General features: G+C 48.7%; 2 protein-coding genes across 2 annotated transcripts in view; one reads left to right on the top strand and one right to left on the bottom strand.

The window, feature by feature from the left end:
• NOTCH4 (notch receptor 4) overlaps window positions 1-3,622 on the top strand; it is a 42,651-nt gene extending 39,029 nt beyond the window's left edge. The window contains exons 25-26 of the mRNA XM_053379071.1: window positions 1,003-1,100; window positions 1,321-3,622. Of these exons, the coding sequence (XP_053235046.1) occupies window positions 1,003-1,100; window positions 1,321-1,689 (467 nt within the window). The 3' untranslated portion in view covers window positions 1,690-3,622. The remainder of the gene's footprint in view (window positions 1-1,002; window positions 1,101-1,320) is intronic.
• LOC128409140 (vesicle-trafficking protein SEC22b-B-like) lies at window positions 3,120-9,652 on the bottom strand. The gene is made up of 5 exons (XM_053379387.1): window positions 9,467-9,652; window positions 6,679-6,788; window positions 5,663-5,823; window positions 4,859-5,005; window positions 3,120-4,557 (listed from the first exon to the last, which is right to left on the bottom strand). The coding sequence occupies exons 1-5, from the start codon at window positions 9,539-9,541 to the stop codon at window positions 4,400-4,402; spliced, it is 651 nt and encodes a 216-aa protein (XP_053235362.1). The 5' UTR covers window positions 9,542-9,652; the 3' UTR covers window positions 3,120-4,399.
• Between the last annotated feature and the right edge of the window lie 5,034 nt (window positions 9,653-14,686).

Genomic DNA, 14,686 nt, shown 5'->3' with positions numbered 1-14,686 from the left:
TGCCACCTATGGCCTCACCAGCCGGGTGCAATGGGAAGTTCGAGGTAAACAGATATACACTTTTGTTGTTGTTGTTGTTTAGTCGTTTAGTCGTGTCTGACTCTCCGTGACCCCATGGACCAGGGCACGCCAGGCACTCCTGTCTTCCACTGCCTCCCGCAGTTTGGTCAAACTCATTTTAGTGGCTTCGAGAACACTGTCCAACCACCTCGTCCTCTGTCGTCCCCTTCTCCTTGTGCCCTCCATCTTTCCCAACATCAGGGTCTTTTCCAGGGAGTCTTCTCTTCTCATGAGGTGGCCAAAGTATTGGAGCCTCAGCTTCATGATCTGTCCTTCCAGTGAGCACTCGGGGCTGATTTCCTTCAGAATGGATAGGTTTGATCTTCTTGCAGTCCATGGGACTCTCCAGCACCATAATTCAAAAGCATCAATTCTTTGGCGATCAGCCTTCTGTATGGTCCAGCTCTCACTTCCATACATCACTACTGGGAAAAACATAGCTTTATGGATTTTGCTTTGTGCATAAAGGATGCAGAACTGTTTGCTTGGGTGCGGACAAGCCATCTCCTTGCTGCGGCATCCGTCCCACATCTGGGGTCCTGGCAGGCTGATTTGCTGTAAGTTAGGGTTGCCATATTTCAAAAAGTGAAAATTAGGACACAAAAGTTTTTAGTTTTGCCCAGACTTGTTGAGCTTTTTCTTGCTAAATCTCAAAATAATTTTTTTTTGAGTTTTAAGTTTTTGAGCTATTTTTAAGGAAATACACTTCCGAGATGGGTTGTCATACGACTGAATTTTCCCGCACATTTCAGTAGTTTCCGTCTGGGCACTGTTCTGGCTATGCCCAGGAAATTCTCGACGTATGGCAACCCTACGTAAGTCTACACCAGGGAGCTCCGCCAAGGAGGTTTGGTTTGGCTGATTGATGGCGACTTGGCCAAGCTCACCCAGAGAGCCTCAAGGATTTTGATTCAGTCAATCCCTGTATTCTCTGTCCCACAGGAAAAACGGCCCTCCACTGGGCTGCGGCGGTCAATAACGTCCGTGCCACCCTTGTCCTGCTCAGAAATGGAGCTGATAAGGACAGCCAGGATAATCGGGTAGGTAATGTCTTTTTCTGCTCATGCCGTCTGAAAACAGACACGTCAGAGGTGGAGGGGAAACTGTAGGGGTCTGCGTGGGGTCTGCTAACAAGCCTCAGCACCTTTAACAAACTGTATTTCCCATTGAGGGAAGCCATGGCTGTTTTATAAGCGTGCTTTAAATAGATTTGTGCAGATGCGACTCTTAACTTTTATCTATTTTGCGCCCTCCCATCAGGCACAGACCCCGTTGTTTGTGGCTGCCCAAGAGGGGAGCTACAAAGTGGCCTGCCTTCTTCTCCAGCACGGAGCCAAGCAGAGCATCCGGGACCACGTGGGCCGCCTCCCGAAGGATGTGGCCCTCGAGCGCCTCCACCACGACATCCTGGCCCTCTTGGACTGCCCCCGCCCCTCCCAGCAGCTCTCACCACACAGGCCACGCCCCCAGCCCCAACGGTCTGCCGGCAGTCCACACAGGTTAAAGTGGCAACCTGGCAACCAGCGGCTAACTCCAGTCCCAGAGAACAAGGGCCCTTTTAAGGACCTCCCCGCTCCTACACTGCCGATTGGCCAATCAGAAAATGCTGTGGGGCCGCCCGATGAGTGACTCTGCACCCTCTGGGTCTGGGTTGGCCAGAGGCTACAGCTGCGAGTCAGCGACAGCGGACTGAGCCATGGTGTGGCGCTTCCTGATGAGGTCATGCGGGGCTGGGATGATGTCACAGGACGGCACCACGAAGGGAGGCAATTCAGAGCCGAGCGATGCCTGAGGGCAGATTTAGACGTCCTGCATGGAGGAATGAGGAGGATCTTGTGTAAAACCGGAGAACTGTCTGAGGATACATCTGAGGTCATACAAGGTGTTGTTGCACGGGTCCGTGGCAATATGTCACACAGCTTGGAGCATACAGAGAAATCCTTGATCATAACTCGCTGTTGGATAATGGTGGACGATCTCAGGCTACTGGGGTCAGAGTGGTCTTTCGCCCTGCTTCCCCAAGCTGCAATTCCCCCATATACGTGCTGTCATGGTTGGCTTTGCTTTTCCACTGGTGCAGAATCAGATAGACGGGGGTTTATGAAGACCAGGCCTCGCAATGATTGCACACCATCCCTGCCACGTAGCATAGCTCAGCTCTGCCTGCTTAGAACCTCGAGGGCTCCTTAGAAATCAGAACCGGGGATCTGCTCTCTTGCGGCTAATCTTCCCTGCTCCTCCTCCCAGCATCTAAACAAAAATTATCAGGGAGAAGGGAGGAGCTCTGTCCCCCAACTCTTAGAAAAATTGGGAGGGGGGCATAAGAAGAGCCTGCCAGATCAGTCCAAATGCCCGTCTAGTCCAGTGTCCTGCTTTCACAAGGACTAACCGAATGCCTGTAGGAAAACTGAGCACAAGAGAACTCTCCCCACCAGCATTTCCCAATAACTGATATTCGGAGGTTTGCTGCCTGTGACAGTGGAGGCTGAGCATAGATATTGTGGCTAACAACCCAAAAACAATTGAAGCAAGTGAAAAATCTCCTGGCAGTGTCCTGGGGAAAGGATTGGCTGCCGTGCTTGAAAAGTTCATTTTTAAAAAGAGCTAGTTCAGGGTGTCCAAAAAGGAAAACTACTTCTAGTACCTGTGCGATATAAACTAGTTTGGTTAACGCTTGGTTTAGACTTATCCAAATTATCCTTAGCAAATACACACACACATTCAGTATTCAGAATGTTGCAAGCAGCTGTGCTGAAGTATAAAATATACCGTATTTTTTGCTCTATATGACTCAATTTTTCCCTCCTAAAAAGTAAGGGGAAATGTGTGTGCGTCTTATGGAGCGAATGCAGGCTGCACAGCTATCTCAGAAGCCAGAACAGCAAGAGGGATTGCTGCTTTCACTGCGCAACAATCCCTCTTGCTGTTCTGGCTTCTGAGATTCAGAATAATTTTTTTCTTGTTTTCCTCCTCCAAAAACTAGGTGCGTCTTGTGGTCTGGTGCATCTTATAGAGCGAAAAGAGGAAGGCTAAGCAAATATCAAAATCCACACACAAAGCAGTTTTTAAGATATATTTTTCCCAGCCATTATGATCTTTAAGCTTAAAAGCCCAAAGAGTCTAAAGAGTAAAAACAAAACAAAACAAAACAAAACATGTAAGCCAATGAACCTGAAAATGAGCTAGAAACCGCTGAAAGTTCTACAAACACACCCCACACACACAAAAACCCAAACTTATTTTGCATTCAGTTCACCCAGAAATCATTAGAATGACTTTTGGGCGTTGTTCAGAGATTTTTGAACGAATTCAGTCCGCTTCACTAAACCAAACTGGTTCATTAGAAACAAAATTTTGTGCGTGGCAGACTGCCATTAAAAGCCAGTACAAAAAGGTAACCCTTGCCTACACTCTGCACATGCTCAAAAACACTCTCCCCTTGTGTCATCCAGTCACATATCCTTGGATTGAAAATTAGGTTCTGGACTGGCTCTTGCTGGAACTCAGGCTGAGCCCCGAATATCTGAAAATGTACTGCTAAAATAAATGTACTAGCTTTGGAGGTTTTTTTGTGAGCAGTTTTTTTTCCTTCCCCCACCCACTGTCGAGTCGCCTGCTCCCAGTTTCATGGGAAATAACATTTATTGAAAAAGCACCATGATCTTAACTAAAAAAACACCAGCCTCCCTTGAAATGATTCCTCAGCACCCTCCATCTTATTTCAAGCAGGGTTTCTCTGTCTGCAACAGCTGCACTAACCTATCTAACATGGTAGCATTCAGAGCTTCTACAGCAAGGAGGGGAACACCTGTAGCCACCTAGTTGTTCCTGAACTATAACTCCCAGCATCTCTGACCAATGGGACACGGTGGCTGAAGCAGATGGGAGCCCGTCAACATCTGTAGAGGAACAAGATCCCCACCTAGGTAGTTTTGAAGATGCCGTGGGACTCTCTCTGTGTGTAGGCTGTTCTTGTGATCTGTCAAAACAGGTGCCCCCTCTCTTCTCCCTGTCCATTGAAAAGACAAAGGAAGCTGCAGAACTCTTTGCACATTAAAAGCAAAAAAAGCAACCACACATCGCAATTGCAAACAGTCCCCGTGCTGAACGACTCTCTCCCGGTTGTCATTCCAGTTTTAGCCGCAGGGTGGCAAACGGTGCCATACTTGAAAATATTAACAAGTTCCACAAGTTCTCGTTTCTCCCAGAGGTGCTACAGCAGCCTCTTGGGGGAGGGTGGAGCGGGGGGGGGGGGCGCAGGAACACACCGCTCTTTTCACGGATCCCCGTAGAGGCAGGACCAAAGAAGGAGGACGGAAGGAAGGCAAGCAGCGCAGGGTCACACCAGCCACCAGAAGCGTATGTAGATCATAAGTATCACAAAGACAAGACTGGTAGCGGCGGCTTTGGCGTAGGCGGAACGGCTGTTGAGGAGTTTGGCGTCATGGCGGTATTTCTTGGAGAGAGTTGACAGGTTGCTGGCCTTGGAATCCAGAGCTGGAGGGCAAATAGAGGAAAAAAGGAAGACAGGGCTGGCTAACGTACCTTTTAAAACCACATCTTCACTGTTTTTTCTCTTCCCACTCGCCACGGCGCGCGGCTAACCCGTCGTAGGCGAATATGTCCAGGCCCGGATTTCCTCCCAAACCTGGGGGTGCAATATCCTCACATCCACCCCAGTCCCCAAATTAGACAGACGTGAGATTTTGCTCTGCGACTTCCAATACAACACGCAAGTCACTGCTTACAGACACAGATCTCCCCGCAGCACTGATCACAAAACCCCTTTTCCCCATACCTGATAAGGCCTCTCCACGTTGGAGCACCTCTTCAATGTTGGTCACCATGATCTTCTGAACATCCTGTAGCTCCATGTTGATGCTGCTCAGGTGGCGCTTGGACCAGGTGTCCAGGTAGGATTTCTTAAGCTTCTGGATATAAAGGTCTTTAAAAAAAATATAGGAGGGGTTCGTGGATTGGCAACATCTGAGATGAACTACTACTAGGCCACAGGGACTCAGCTTTTGGGGGTGGGTGGGGCTGAGGCCACTCACCCAGTGGTTTTTTTGTTTTGTTTTTTGCACTGGTATCCTGATTTTTCTCTAAGGACTTCAAGGTAGTGCCCACAGTTCCCGCCCCCCATCCATTTTATCTGTGTAACAACACAGGTCCAAGCTCACCTAGTGGTCTTCATGACTGAGTGGGGATTTGAACCCTGCTCTCCCAGGTCCTAGGCCAGCATTCTGGCCACTACTCCATGCTGCTGTGGTGTGTACACGTGGCCCAAAGTGAATATGGGTCTGCTTTTATTTTTATTCCAAGTTTTGCAGGGAGGGGATCAGAAAAATTGGCTCGAGGGAGCAGGCAAATTAGCTCTTGCCCCCCACCCACCCAAATAATGAAAGAAACCTGGAGGTGGTCCACTTCTCTTCTAGACAAATAAATAAAAGTACACTCCAGATCCAATAGCCACCAGGACTGAACCTAAGGTCTTCTGCTTGCAAGGCAGATAAGAGTTTTGTGTTGCCTAACACAGTTTAGACAATGAGGACTAGGAGGCTGGTGGGGCAGGGCTGGAGAGGCTCCCCCATTTAGTACGCACCAAACTCGATGAAGGCGTACGGCCGTGACACGGAGGACACCTTCTTCCCGTACAGCTCCCAGAATTCGGCTTGCAGCTCCTCCAGGAAGGCGAAGGCCAGCTTTTTGGAGTAAGCGGCTTCGCACAGCGTCAGGTAGCAAATGCCCTGGCTGATCAGGTAGCTGCAGAGAAGGAAGAGGACACAGAAGCGAGGAGGAAGGGAAATCGTGATCCGGCTCCTTCAAGCGAGCACAAACAGCCTCACAAGCAAGTTTCTAGACCCTAGGAATTTGTAGCAGCGCAACCGCACTAGTAAAATAATGCAAATAATTTACAACGTTGGGATAATGCATGAATAAAGGAACCATCGTCTCCCAAATGGGAACATAAGCTGCCTTATACCGAGTCACACGATTGGTCCATCTAGTTCAGTGTTGTGAAATATGATTGGCAGCGGCTCTTCCCCATCGAAGAAAGAGGCATTTTCCAGCCCTGCTGCCCAAGAACGCTTTTTAAAATCTAGATAAGCAAAGGGATTGGACCTTCTGCATGCAAAGCACATGCTCTATCTCTAAGCTGGGGCCCCTCCAACTTCTCTCAATTGTAGCTTCTCCCAGGCCAGGCAGGTTTCACATTCAGGATTCGAACACAGGGCCCCCCGCACTCTAAGTGAGAAACAAACATCCACAGCAGGGATGGGGAAACCTGTGACCCGTGAGCTGTTCTTGGACTCCAGCAGACATCAGCCCCAGCCAGCATGGCCGACGGCCTGGGGTGATGGGAGCTACCTTGGACAAAATATTCCTGCATTGCAGGGGGTTGGACTAGATGACCCTTGGGGTCCCCTTCCAACTCTATAATTCTAAGATACTTCTGTGAATAACATCCGGAAGGAGCCAGATCCCCCCACCCCCTGCTCTAGGCCTACTGCCCTGTCAATCCCAGCGCTGTTATAGCATCTTTTAACAGTTCACAGGTTCTCAAAAGAGATGCCCTTTTAATAGCACGCTACCTCCTTATTTCTGAGAAACACTTACTGGAAAGTCATCGCCCCAGCCTGCAAGGAACAGCGGTTTGGCGAATGCTCCCCGAGCTTCCGGAAAAGTTGCTTCGCTTGGCTGTGATATTCTTGGAAGTTCCGGTTCGACTGCAGAGGAAATAATTGGGACTAACACCAAGCGGATAAGGCTATCGGAGAGTACGTTTTCCCTCCACTGTCAGGGGCTGAATATTCCTCTGAATATCAGTTTCTGAGAGCTACAGGTAGGAAGACTGGTGGTGTCGCTCTCTGACGGTCCTGCTGTTGAACTTCCCAGAAAAAAGGCATGTGCTTGGCCACTCTGTGAACAGGACGCTAGACCAGGGTAGGCCGCTGGCCTGATTCAGCCGTTCTGTTTTTACCCTGGTCTTGGATACTCAAGAGGTATATTTTTACGGCCCACCCTGTTCCTGCGGCTGCAATTTGTTTTAAATGGTTTTTAATGTTGGATTTGTGATGTGCCCTTGGGGTGTTAGGGTGAAGGATGGGAAACAAATCAAATGATTATACTTATAACACCCAATAATAATTCACCTCCGGCGGCAAAATCTCTCGCACCAGCCAAGGAGCTTAAATAAAAATTCTGCGAAGGGGGCAGGTTACAACTGGTTGTGGGGTGGGAAGAATCTCTATGATCCCAAGACTTCTGGGCTCCCTCAGGAAGAGAAGAAGGCAATTACTTTATTGGGCATCGTTAGAGGATTGTTACAGCACACTTAATCCTACAACAGCTTTGCATGGCAGGCTGGCATTATTGCCTGAATACTAAAGATGGGAGCCTGAGGGCACACATTGGATTGCCCAGGTCTGTTTAATAATAATAATAATAATAATAATAATAATAATAATAATAATTTATTATTTATACCCCGCCCATCTGGTTGGGCTTCCCCAGCCACTCTGGGCAGCTTCCAAAAAAATATTAAAATACTGTAATACATCAAACATTAAAAGCTTCCCTAAACAGGGCTGCCTTCAGATGTCTTCTAAAAATTTGGTAGTTGTTTTTCTCTTTGACATCTGGTGGGAGGGTGTTCCATAGGGCAGGTGCCACTACCGAGAAGGCCCTCTGCCTGGTTCCCTGTAACTTGGCTTTTCGCAGTGAGGGAACCACCAGAAGGCCCTCAGCGCTGGACCTCAGTGTCCGGGTAGAACGATGGGGGTGGAAAGTCAAACGTGAAAAGAATAACAGTCTTGCTGGATAATCTAGTCCAGCAACTTGTTTTCATCACTTGCCAGTTAAAGGTAAAGGGACCCCTGACCATTAGGTATATTTGTGACCAACTCTGGGGTTGCGGCGCTCATCTCGCTTTATTGGCCGAGGGAGCCGGTGTACAGCTTCCGGGTCACATGGCCAGCATGACTAAGCTGCTTCTGGCGAACCAGAGCAGCGCACGGAAATGCCATTTACCTTCCCGCCGGAGTGGTACCTATTTATCTACTTGCACTTTGACATGCTTTCAAACTGCTAGGTTGGCAGGAGCAGGGACCGAGCAACAGGAGCTCACCCCGTTGCGGGGATTCGAACTGCCGACCTTCTGATCAGCAAGTCCTAGGCTCTGTGGTTTAACCCACAGCGTCACCCGCGTCCCTAGTTAGCTGCCCATTTATGTTAGCTCCTGAAGGACCCTTGTGATCTTCTCCCATGTTCTGGTATTCAAAGATAAACTGCCTCTGAGCAAGGAAGCTCTCTTTAGCAGTTATGGTTCACCTGCCTAAAGCTGGTTCTATATATGAGTGTGTGTAATGAAGTGCCGGGGAAATACAAAATTAGCCTACAATACAAAGTACACTTGAAGTGGTCTCCTATATGCTGGAGCAGCCCTTTTTGCATCAAGGGCCGCATTCGCCCTCAGCCAAACCTCTGGGGGAAACATGCCAGCGGTGGGCAGGGCCAAAAGTGGGCACACTCATCTGCCCCCACATCAACTGGGAGGCAGGAGAGAGATTTATTCTCCTTTTTTCCAGTGGCGGGAAGGATAGATTTGTAATGCAGGAAGCTGCCTTATAGTGAGTCAGACCACTGGCCCACCTAGCTCAGTACTGTCAACACTGGCCGGAAGCAGCACTCCGGGGTTCCAGAGTGAGGCCTCCCCTAACTGTACCTGGAAATGTCCGGATTGAACCTAGGAATTTCTGCAAGCAAAGCAGGTGCTCCACCACTGAGCATTCCAAATCAGGGCACCATCTTACTTTTTAATTTACTTATTTATTTTGCACCGCCTTCGAAACCCATGGGATCTCGAAGTGGGGCAGAAAAATTGCCAAGAGGAGGAGTGGGTCCAGATCAGGTCCCCCAAACTGGCATTTATCCACCCCTGCTATACGTATTATTATTATTATTTCTACTCAGAAAGGTGTCTCATTGCTTTTCAATTGAGTTTCCTTGCAGATGTGTGTACTAGACTGCAGCCTTCAAACAGATGCCACGGGACATTTGGTGCTATTAATTTATTTGTTTAACACCCCCACTCCACGTGTGCCAATGTCATAACCCCTACCTAAATCATCTCTGAAACCAGGTTTGAAAGTTCACTCCCCCCCAATAATAATAATAATAATAATAATTTATTATTTATACCCCGCCCATCTGGCTGAGTTTCCCACGTAGAACAAAACCAGGTGCAAGTAAGAAGTAGCGAAAAGGGTCCTAAAAAGCGGAAACGTGACCCTTGAGAGGAAAGGATTTCCTAGTGGTTAGAGCTGGAGAGGGTCGGCTGAGCGGGGGGGGGAGGGGCGGAGATGCCCTGAAAGCCCCGGACTCCTGGGTTCCTCCTTCCTCTTACCTGCTCCGTTTCTTGCATAGAAGCTGCCAGGAGAAGCCCATCTTGGACCCGGCTAATCATGGTAAGCAAGACCATCCTGGCTGGGGGCGGGGGGGGGGAAGGGGGGTCCTGGGGTGTTTTTTAAGGGGGGGTATCCCTCCTCCCCTCTCCTCCGGAGGCTGCAGCCGGACCCGGACTCCCGGCTGACGTGGCCGACGGGAGAGATGCAAATCGCGGGCGAAGCGGGGCGGAGCGACGCCGCCAAGAAGTTAGTTTGGCACCAGGCGAGGCGCGCACGCCCCGCCCGGCCTCCGAAGGGCTCCTCCTCTCTTTCGCCTTGGAGGTAATATCCCTGCTAGTAATATCGTTAGCGGCAGCGGCTCTTTAGGGCCTGTTGATTTTAGTTATTGTGGGAGATTGGCAAAAAAAAGAAGAAGTTGCAATTAGTATTGTATAGCTTGATGGGCTGAGCTGCTTTGGCCATCGTGGCCGCATTTGGCATTTTTGCAACTTCGATTATTTGGCCTTGTAGGTTGCATTATCTTGGTCGTGGTTTTGTATTATCATAATATAATTGCAAATTATTATTTGCAAATAATAATGATTTGCAAGTTACTGAACAGAAACAGCAATAAGACAGACTTCAAAAACAGCAGGCACCAGTAAATTACCAAAGTACAAAGTAAAGGTAAAGGGACCCCTGACCATTAGGTCCAGTCATGACCGACTCAGGGGTTGAGGCGCTCATCTCGCTTTACTGGCCGACAGCTTCCGGGTCACGTGGCCAGCATAACTAAACCGCTTCTGGCGAACCAGAGCAGCGCATGGAAACGCCGTTTACCTTCCCGCCAGAGCGGTACCTATTTATCTACTTGCCCTTTGACATGCTTTTGAACTGCTAGGTTGGCAGGAGCAGGGACCGAGCAACGGGACCTCACCCGTCGTGGGGATTCGAACCACCGACCTTCTGATCGGCATGTCCTAGGCTCTGTGGTTTAACCCACAGCGCCACCTGCGTCCCAAAGTACAAAGTAATGATGCCAAAAAAAAATTAGCGGAAGTAACTTTTTAGGTTGTCTGGTTTTGGCTATTGTGGCATGTTGCGCTTTTGCAATTTATTTTGTAAAGCTTACAAACCACTCAAAAACCGAGTGGTTTCTTCGCTGCGCCACTGAGGGTGCTTGCCAGCTTTACAGCGCAGTTCTACATAGGTCTACTCTGTGGTGTAAAGTTTAAGTTCTGCTGTTACAAATTGCAGGCGCGTTGAGCTGAGGGGGCTTCTGAGCCTGCGCAGAGTTCCTTAGCCTAGAGGTGCCTGGAGTTTTCCCACAGCGTCTGTTTTCTTTGGAATGGACACCATTCACTCAGTTATTCTTGAAAAGCCAGTTGTTGCTCCCTAGAGTCTCAACCTGTGGGTCCCCAGATGTTTTTGGACTACAACTCCCATCATCCCTGAGCTCTGGCCTTGCTAGCTAGGGGTGATGGGAGTTGTAGTTCAACAACATCTGGGGACTCACAGGTTGAGAAAGGCTGCGGCCTAGATTGATCTCGTTTCCCAGCCGCCCCCTCCCTCCGGCATCTCATCCCCCTCAACTGCTCATTTGTAGCATTTCTTCCGCTCCCCCAGCTTCAAATGCAATTGCACAGGAACACCGGAAGTTGGCTTCTGCCGAGTCAAACCATTGGTCCACCTAGCACAGTACTGGCAGCACAGACTGGCAGCAAAGTTTCAAACAGGGGGCACTCTTGCCCTTTTTTTGGAGATGCAAGGAACTGAACCTGGGACCTTCTGCAGATGCTCTAAACCATGGGTAGGCAAACTAAGGCCCGTGGGCCGGATCCGGTTCAATCGCCTTCTCAATCTGGCCTGCAGACTGTCCGGGAATCAGCGTGTTTTTAAATGAGTAGAATGTGTGCTTTTATTTAAAATGCATCTCTGGGTTATTTGTGGGGCATTTGAATTCGTTCATTCCCTCCCCCATATAGTCTGGCCCCCCACAAGGTCGGAGGGCTAGTGGACCGGCCCCCTGCTGAAAAAGTTTGCTGACCCCTGATCTAGAGAGAAAAGCTGCAGTTGAACAGGTTCACTGAGGGAGGGAAAGCCAAAGGCTTCATTGCAAAGAAAGAGTTCTGTGGAGATGCTGAAGGGACTTGGGGAAGATGGAGGACGCGCATAAGCCTGGCCCTGAGCCCTGCAGCATTCTCATGCTCGCACTTCCCTGCAGTTTGGGGGCCTGCTGCCTCTGTCAGGGAAGGGAGAGCGCAGCCGTGGTAGCTTCTGATCATGTTCTCCATGAAGAGAGCAGGGCCTGAGGCAGGGGTAGGCAACCTAAGGCCCGGGGGCCGGATCCAGCCCAATCGCCTTCTAAATCCGGCTCACAGACGGTCCGGGAATCAGCATGTTTTTACATGAGTAGAACGTGTCCTATTTAAAATGCATCTCTGGGTTATTTGAGGGGCCTGCCTGGTGTTTTTGCATGAGGAGAATTTGTCCTTCTATTTAAAATGCATCTCTGGGTTATTTGTGGAGCCTGCCTGGTGTTATCACATGAGGAGAAATTGTCCTCCTATTTAAAATGCATCTCTGGGTTATTTGTGGGGCCTGCCTGGTGTTATCACATGAGGAGAATTTGTCCTTCTATTTAAAATGCATCTCTGGGTTATTTGTGGGGCCTGCCTGGTGTTTTCACATGAGGAGAATTTGTCCTTCTATTTAAAATGCATCTCTGGGTTATTTGAGGGGCCTGCCTGGTGTTTTTACATGAGGAGAATTTGTCCTTCTATTTAAAATGCATCTCTGGGTTATTTGAGGGGCATAGGAATTCATTCATTTCCCCCCCCCCAAAAAAAATACAGTCCGACCCCCCCACAAAGTCTGAGGGACAGTGGACTGGCCCCTGCTGAAAGTTTGCTGACCCTTGAGTCTGACCACTGAGTGACAGCTCTTTGTGCTTGCAGAGACTGACATCACTGTCTTGTCCTGCCTTCTATGGCGTGTCCCTTGACACAGGCTGTGATGTGGATGTTGAAGGTGGGTGCTTCTAGGCAAGGGCTACAGTTCACAAACGGGTCACTCAGATCCAGTTTTTCCGTGCGCATCACTGGTGCATGGCCACACACTCACTCATTTTTGAATGCATGTGTTCTTCACAGACATTCTATTGTTTCCTGGCCCGTGGCGAAAGTAGGCTTTATTTCACCCGGATCAAAGACCCAGTTTGGCACACACACCCCATGTGCATTTGCGTACCCACACACATAGGCTGGGAGCTTCCACTGGGGCAAAAAAAAAAAAAAACCCAGCTAGCCCCCCCTGTAGCTACAGCTCTGCCTGATGGCCATACCAGTAGCAAGGAGTGGAGTGTCCTGCACGAAATGTTTTGGTCTTCTCGGCCCTTTTGCACAAAGGTAATTCTGTCCCTGTGCCTGCACACCATTAAAAAAAATGGACAGGAAGTGTGAGACTGCAGTTATTACAAGCTCCTAGTTTTCATGTTCCACAATGGCCTAGAGGGGTGCTTGTACTTTCTGGAGAGTGAGCAAGACTGATGTGCTTTGGGCCTTGCCTCCCTCGTTTTTGTTCTTGTTTTACATTTTTAAGACAGAGGTCTTGTGCAAGGCTGACATTTGGCCATGCCAAAATTCTGATAAAGGGGTCTTGGGAGAGACCTCTGCATTGATACCTTTTAAAAGTCCTTATTCAGTCACACATTTTAAGCAAAAAGCTCTCCTGAACTAGGGTTGCCATATTTCCAAAAGTGAAAATCTGGACACAAAAGTTGTTGGAGGGGCAAAGATTTTTTTTGGGGGGGTGCAAAGTTGTTGAGCTTCTTTTGCAAAATCTCAAGCAACCTGGGTTTTCGAAAATTCAACAGATGAATCCTGGCTGTGTCTGGTCATATGGCAGCCGTATCTGAACAGAGTTGCCAATATTCCAGTGTGCTTTTGCCATGTGTCTGTCCATACTGTTTGGAAACAAAATGGTTTTGCTCCTATAACAAATTGTACAGAAAGAGCAGAGGACAGGAAGGTGTGTGGATAGGCCCTTAATGTTAAAGGGATAAAGTACAGGTTGACATTTTGATGAGGATGCTGATATCGTATGATCAGTTCAAAAAACGTGCATGCGCCTACAACCCTGGGCAAAGTATACCTTCACCTGTAAGCGCCTGACAGTCTTTTTCAGGGGCTAATGGCCACAAGACAGCGGTAGCTTGCCTCGGACTGCCAGTGGCAGGGAATCACATGTGAAGAGAACAGGGCTGCTGCACTCAGGTGGGCTCTGCATGTTCTGAAGAGGGATGTGAGAGGCAGATGGGGCTCGTCAACCTGGGAAGGGAGCCCATTTAGGAGAAGGAAAACTCTGATCCTCCGCTGCCTTGCAGGATATCTATACAGCTGACTGTGCCTCCAAATACCGCAGTAATAAGATCATTAAGTTCACAGATGATACAGTGGTGGTTGGTTTAATCATGGCTGGAGAGGGGGAGGCGGCCTAGAGGAAGGAAGTTGAGCAATTGGGGGAGTGGTGCAGGAAAAACAACTTACTCCTTAACTTAAAGAAAACAAAAGAGATTATTGTGGACTTTAGGAAATGTAAATTGAATATTCAGCCACTTATTATTGAGGGGAAGTGCGTGGAACAGGTCTCAGTGTTTCGATTTCTGGGAATGGACTTGAGAGATGACCTAACCTGGGGAGAAAACAGCAGAGACCTGATGAAGAGAGCACAGCAGAGGTTATATTTTCTGAGAATCCTCCAGAAAAACAATCTCTCAAAGGACCTGTTGATGGCACTTTACCATTGTACCGTTGAGAGTGTATTAACTTATGGTCTGTGTGTGTGGTTTGGGAGCTACATGGTCAGCGAAAAAACAATGCTGTCCAGGGTTGTAAAGACTGTGGAGAGAATAATTGGGTGCACTCTTCCTACCTTGGATCAAATCTATGCTTCCAGGTGCCATAAGAAAGCTGCAGAGATAGTGCGCACCCTGGTAATTATCCCTTTCAGCTTTTGCCTTCTGAAAGAAGGTACAGGGTTATAAAGACTAGGGACTAGCCTCCTGAGAAACAGTTTCTATCCAAATGTGATTTTGGTTTTAAACGCAGGGTAAGGAGTCTCTATGGAAGTATATTGTATTTTAAAATGGGGTATCAGAGTTTGTAGGGGGCTAACCAGGCTGGGATGGCTGGGATAGCAGGCTTGTTGGTTTTTGAATGTCTTGTGTAGATTTTTCAATT

The sequence above is a fragment of the Podarcis raffonei genome, chromosome 2 (assembly GCF_027172205.1).
Source record: "Podarcis raffonei isolate rPodRaf1 chromosome 2, rPodRaf1.pri, whole genome shotgun sequence".
Lineage (NCBI taxonomy): Eukaryota > Metazoa > Chordata > Lepidosauria > Squamata > Lacertidae > Podarcis > Podarcis raffonei.
Note: the sequence above shows the minus strand (reverse complement) of the source record. Positions and strands in the feature narration are given on the sequence as shown.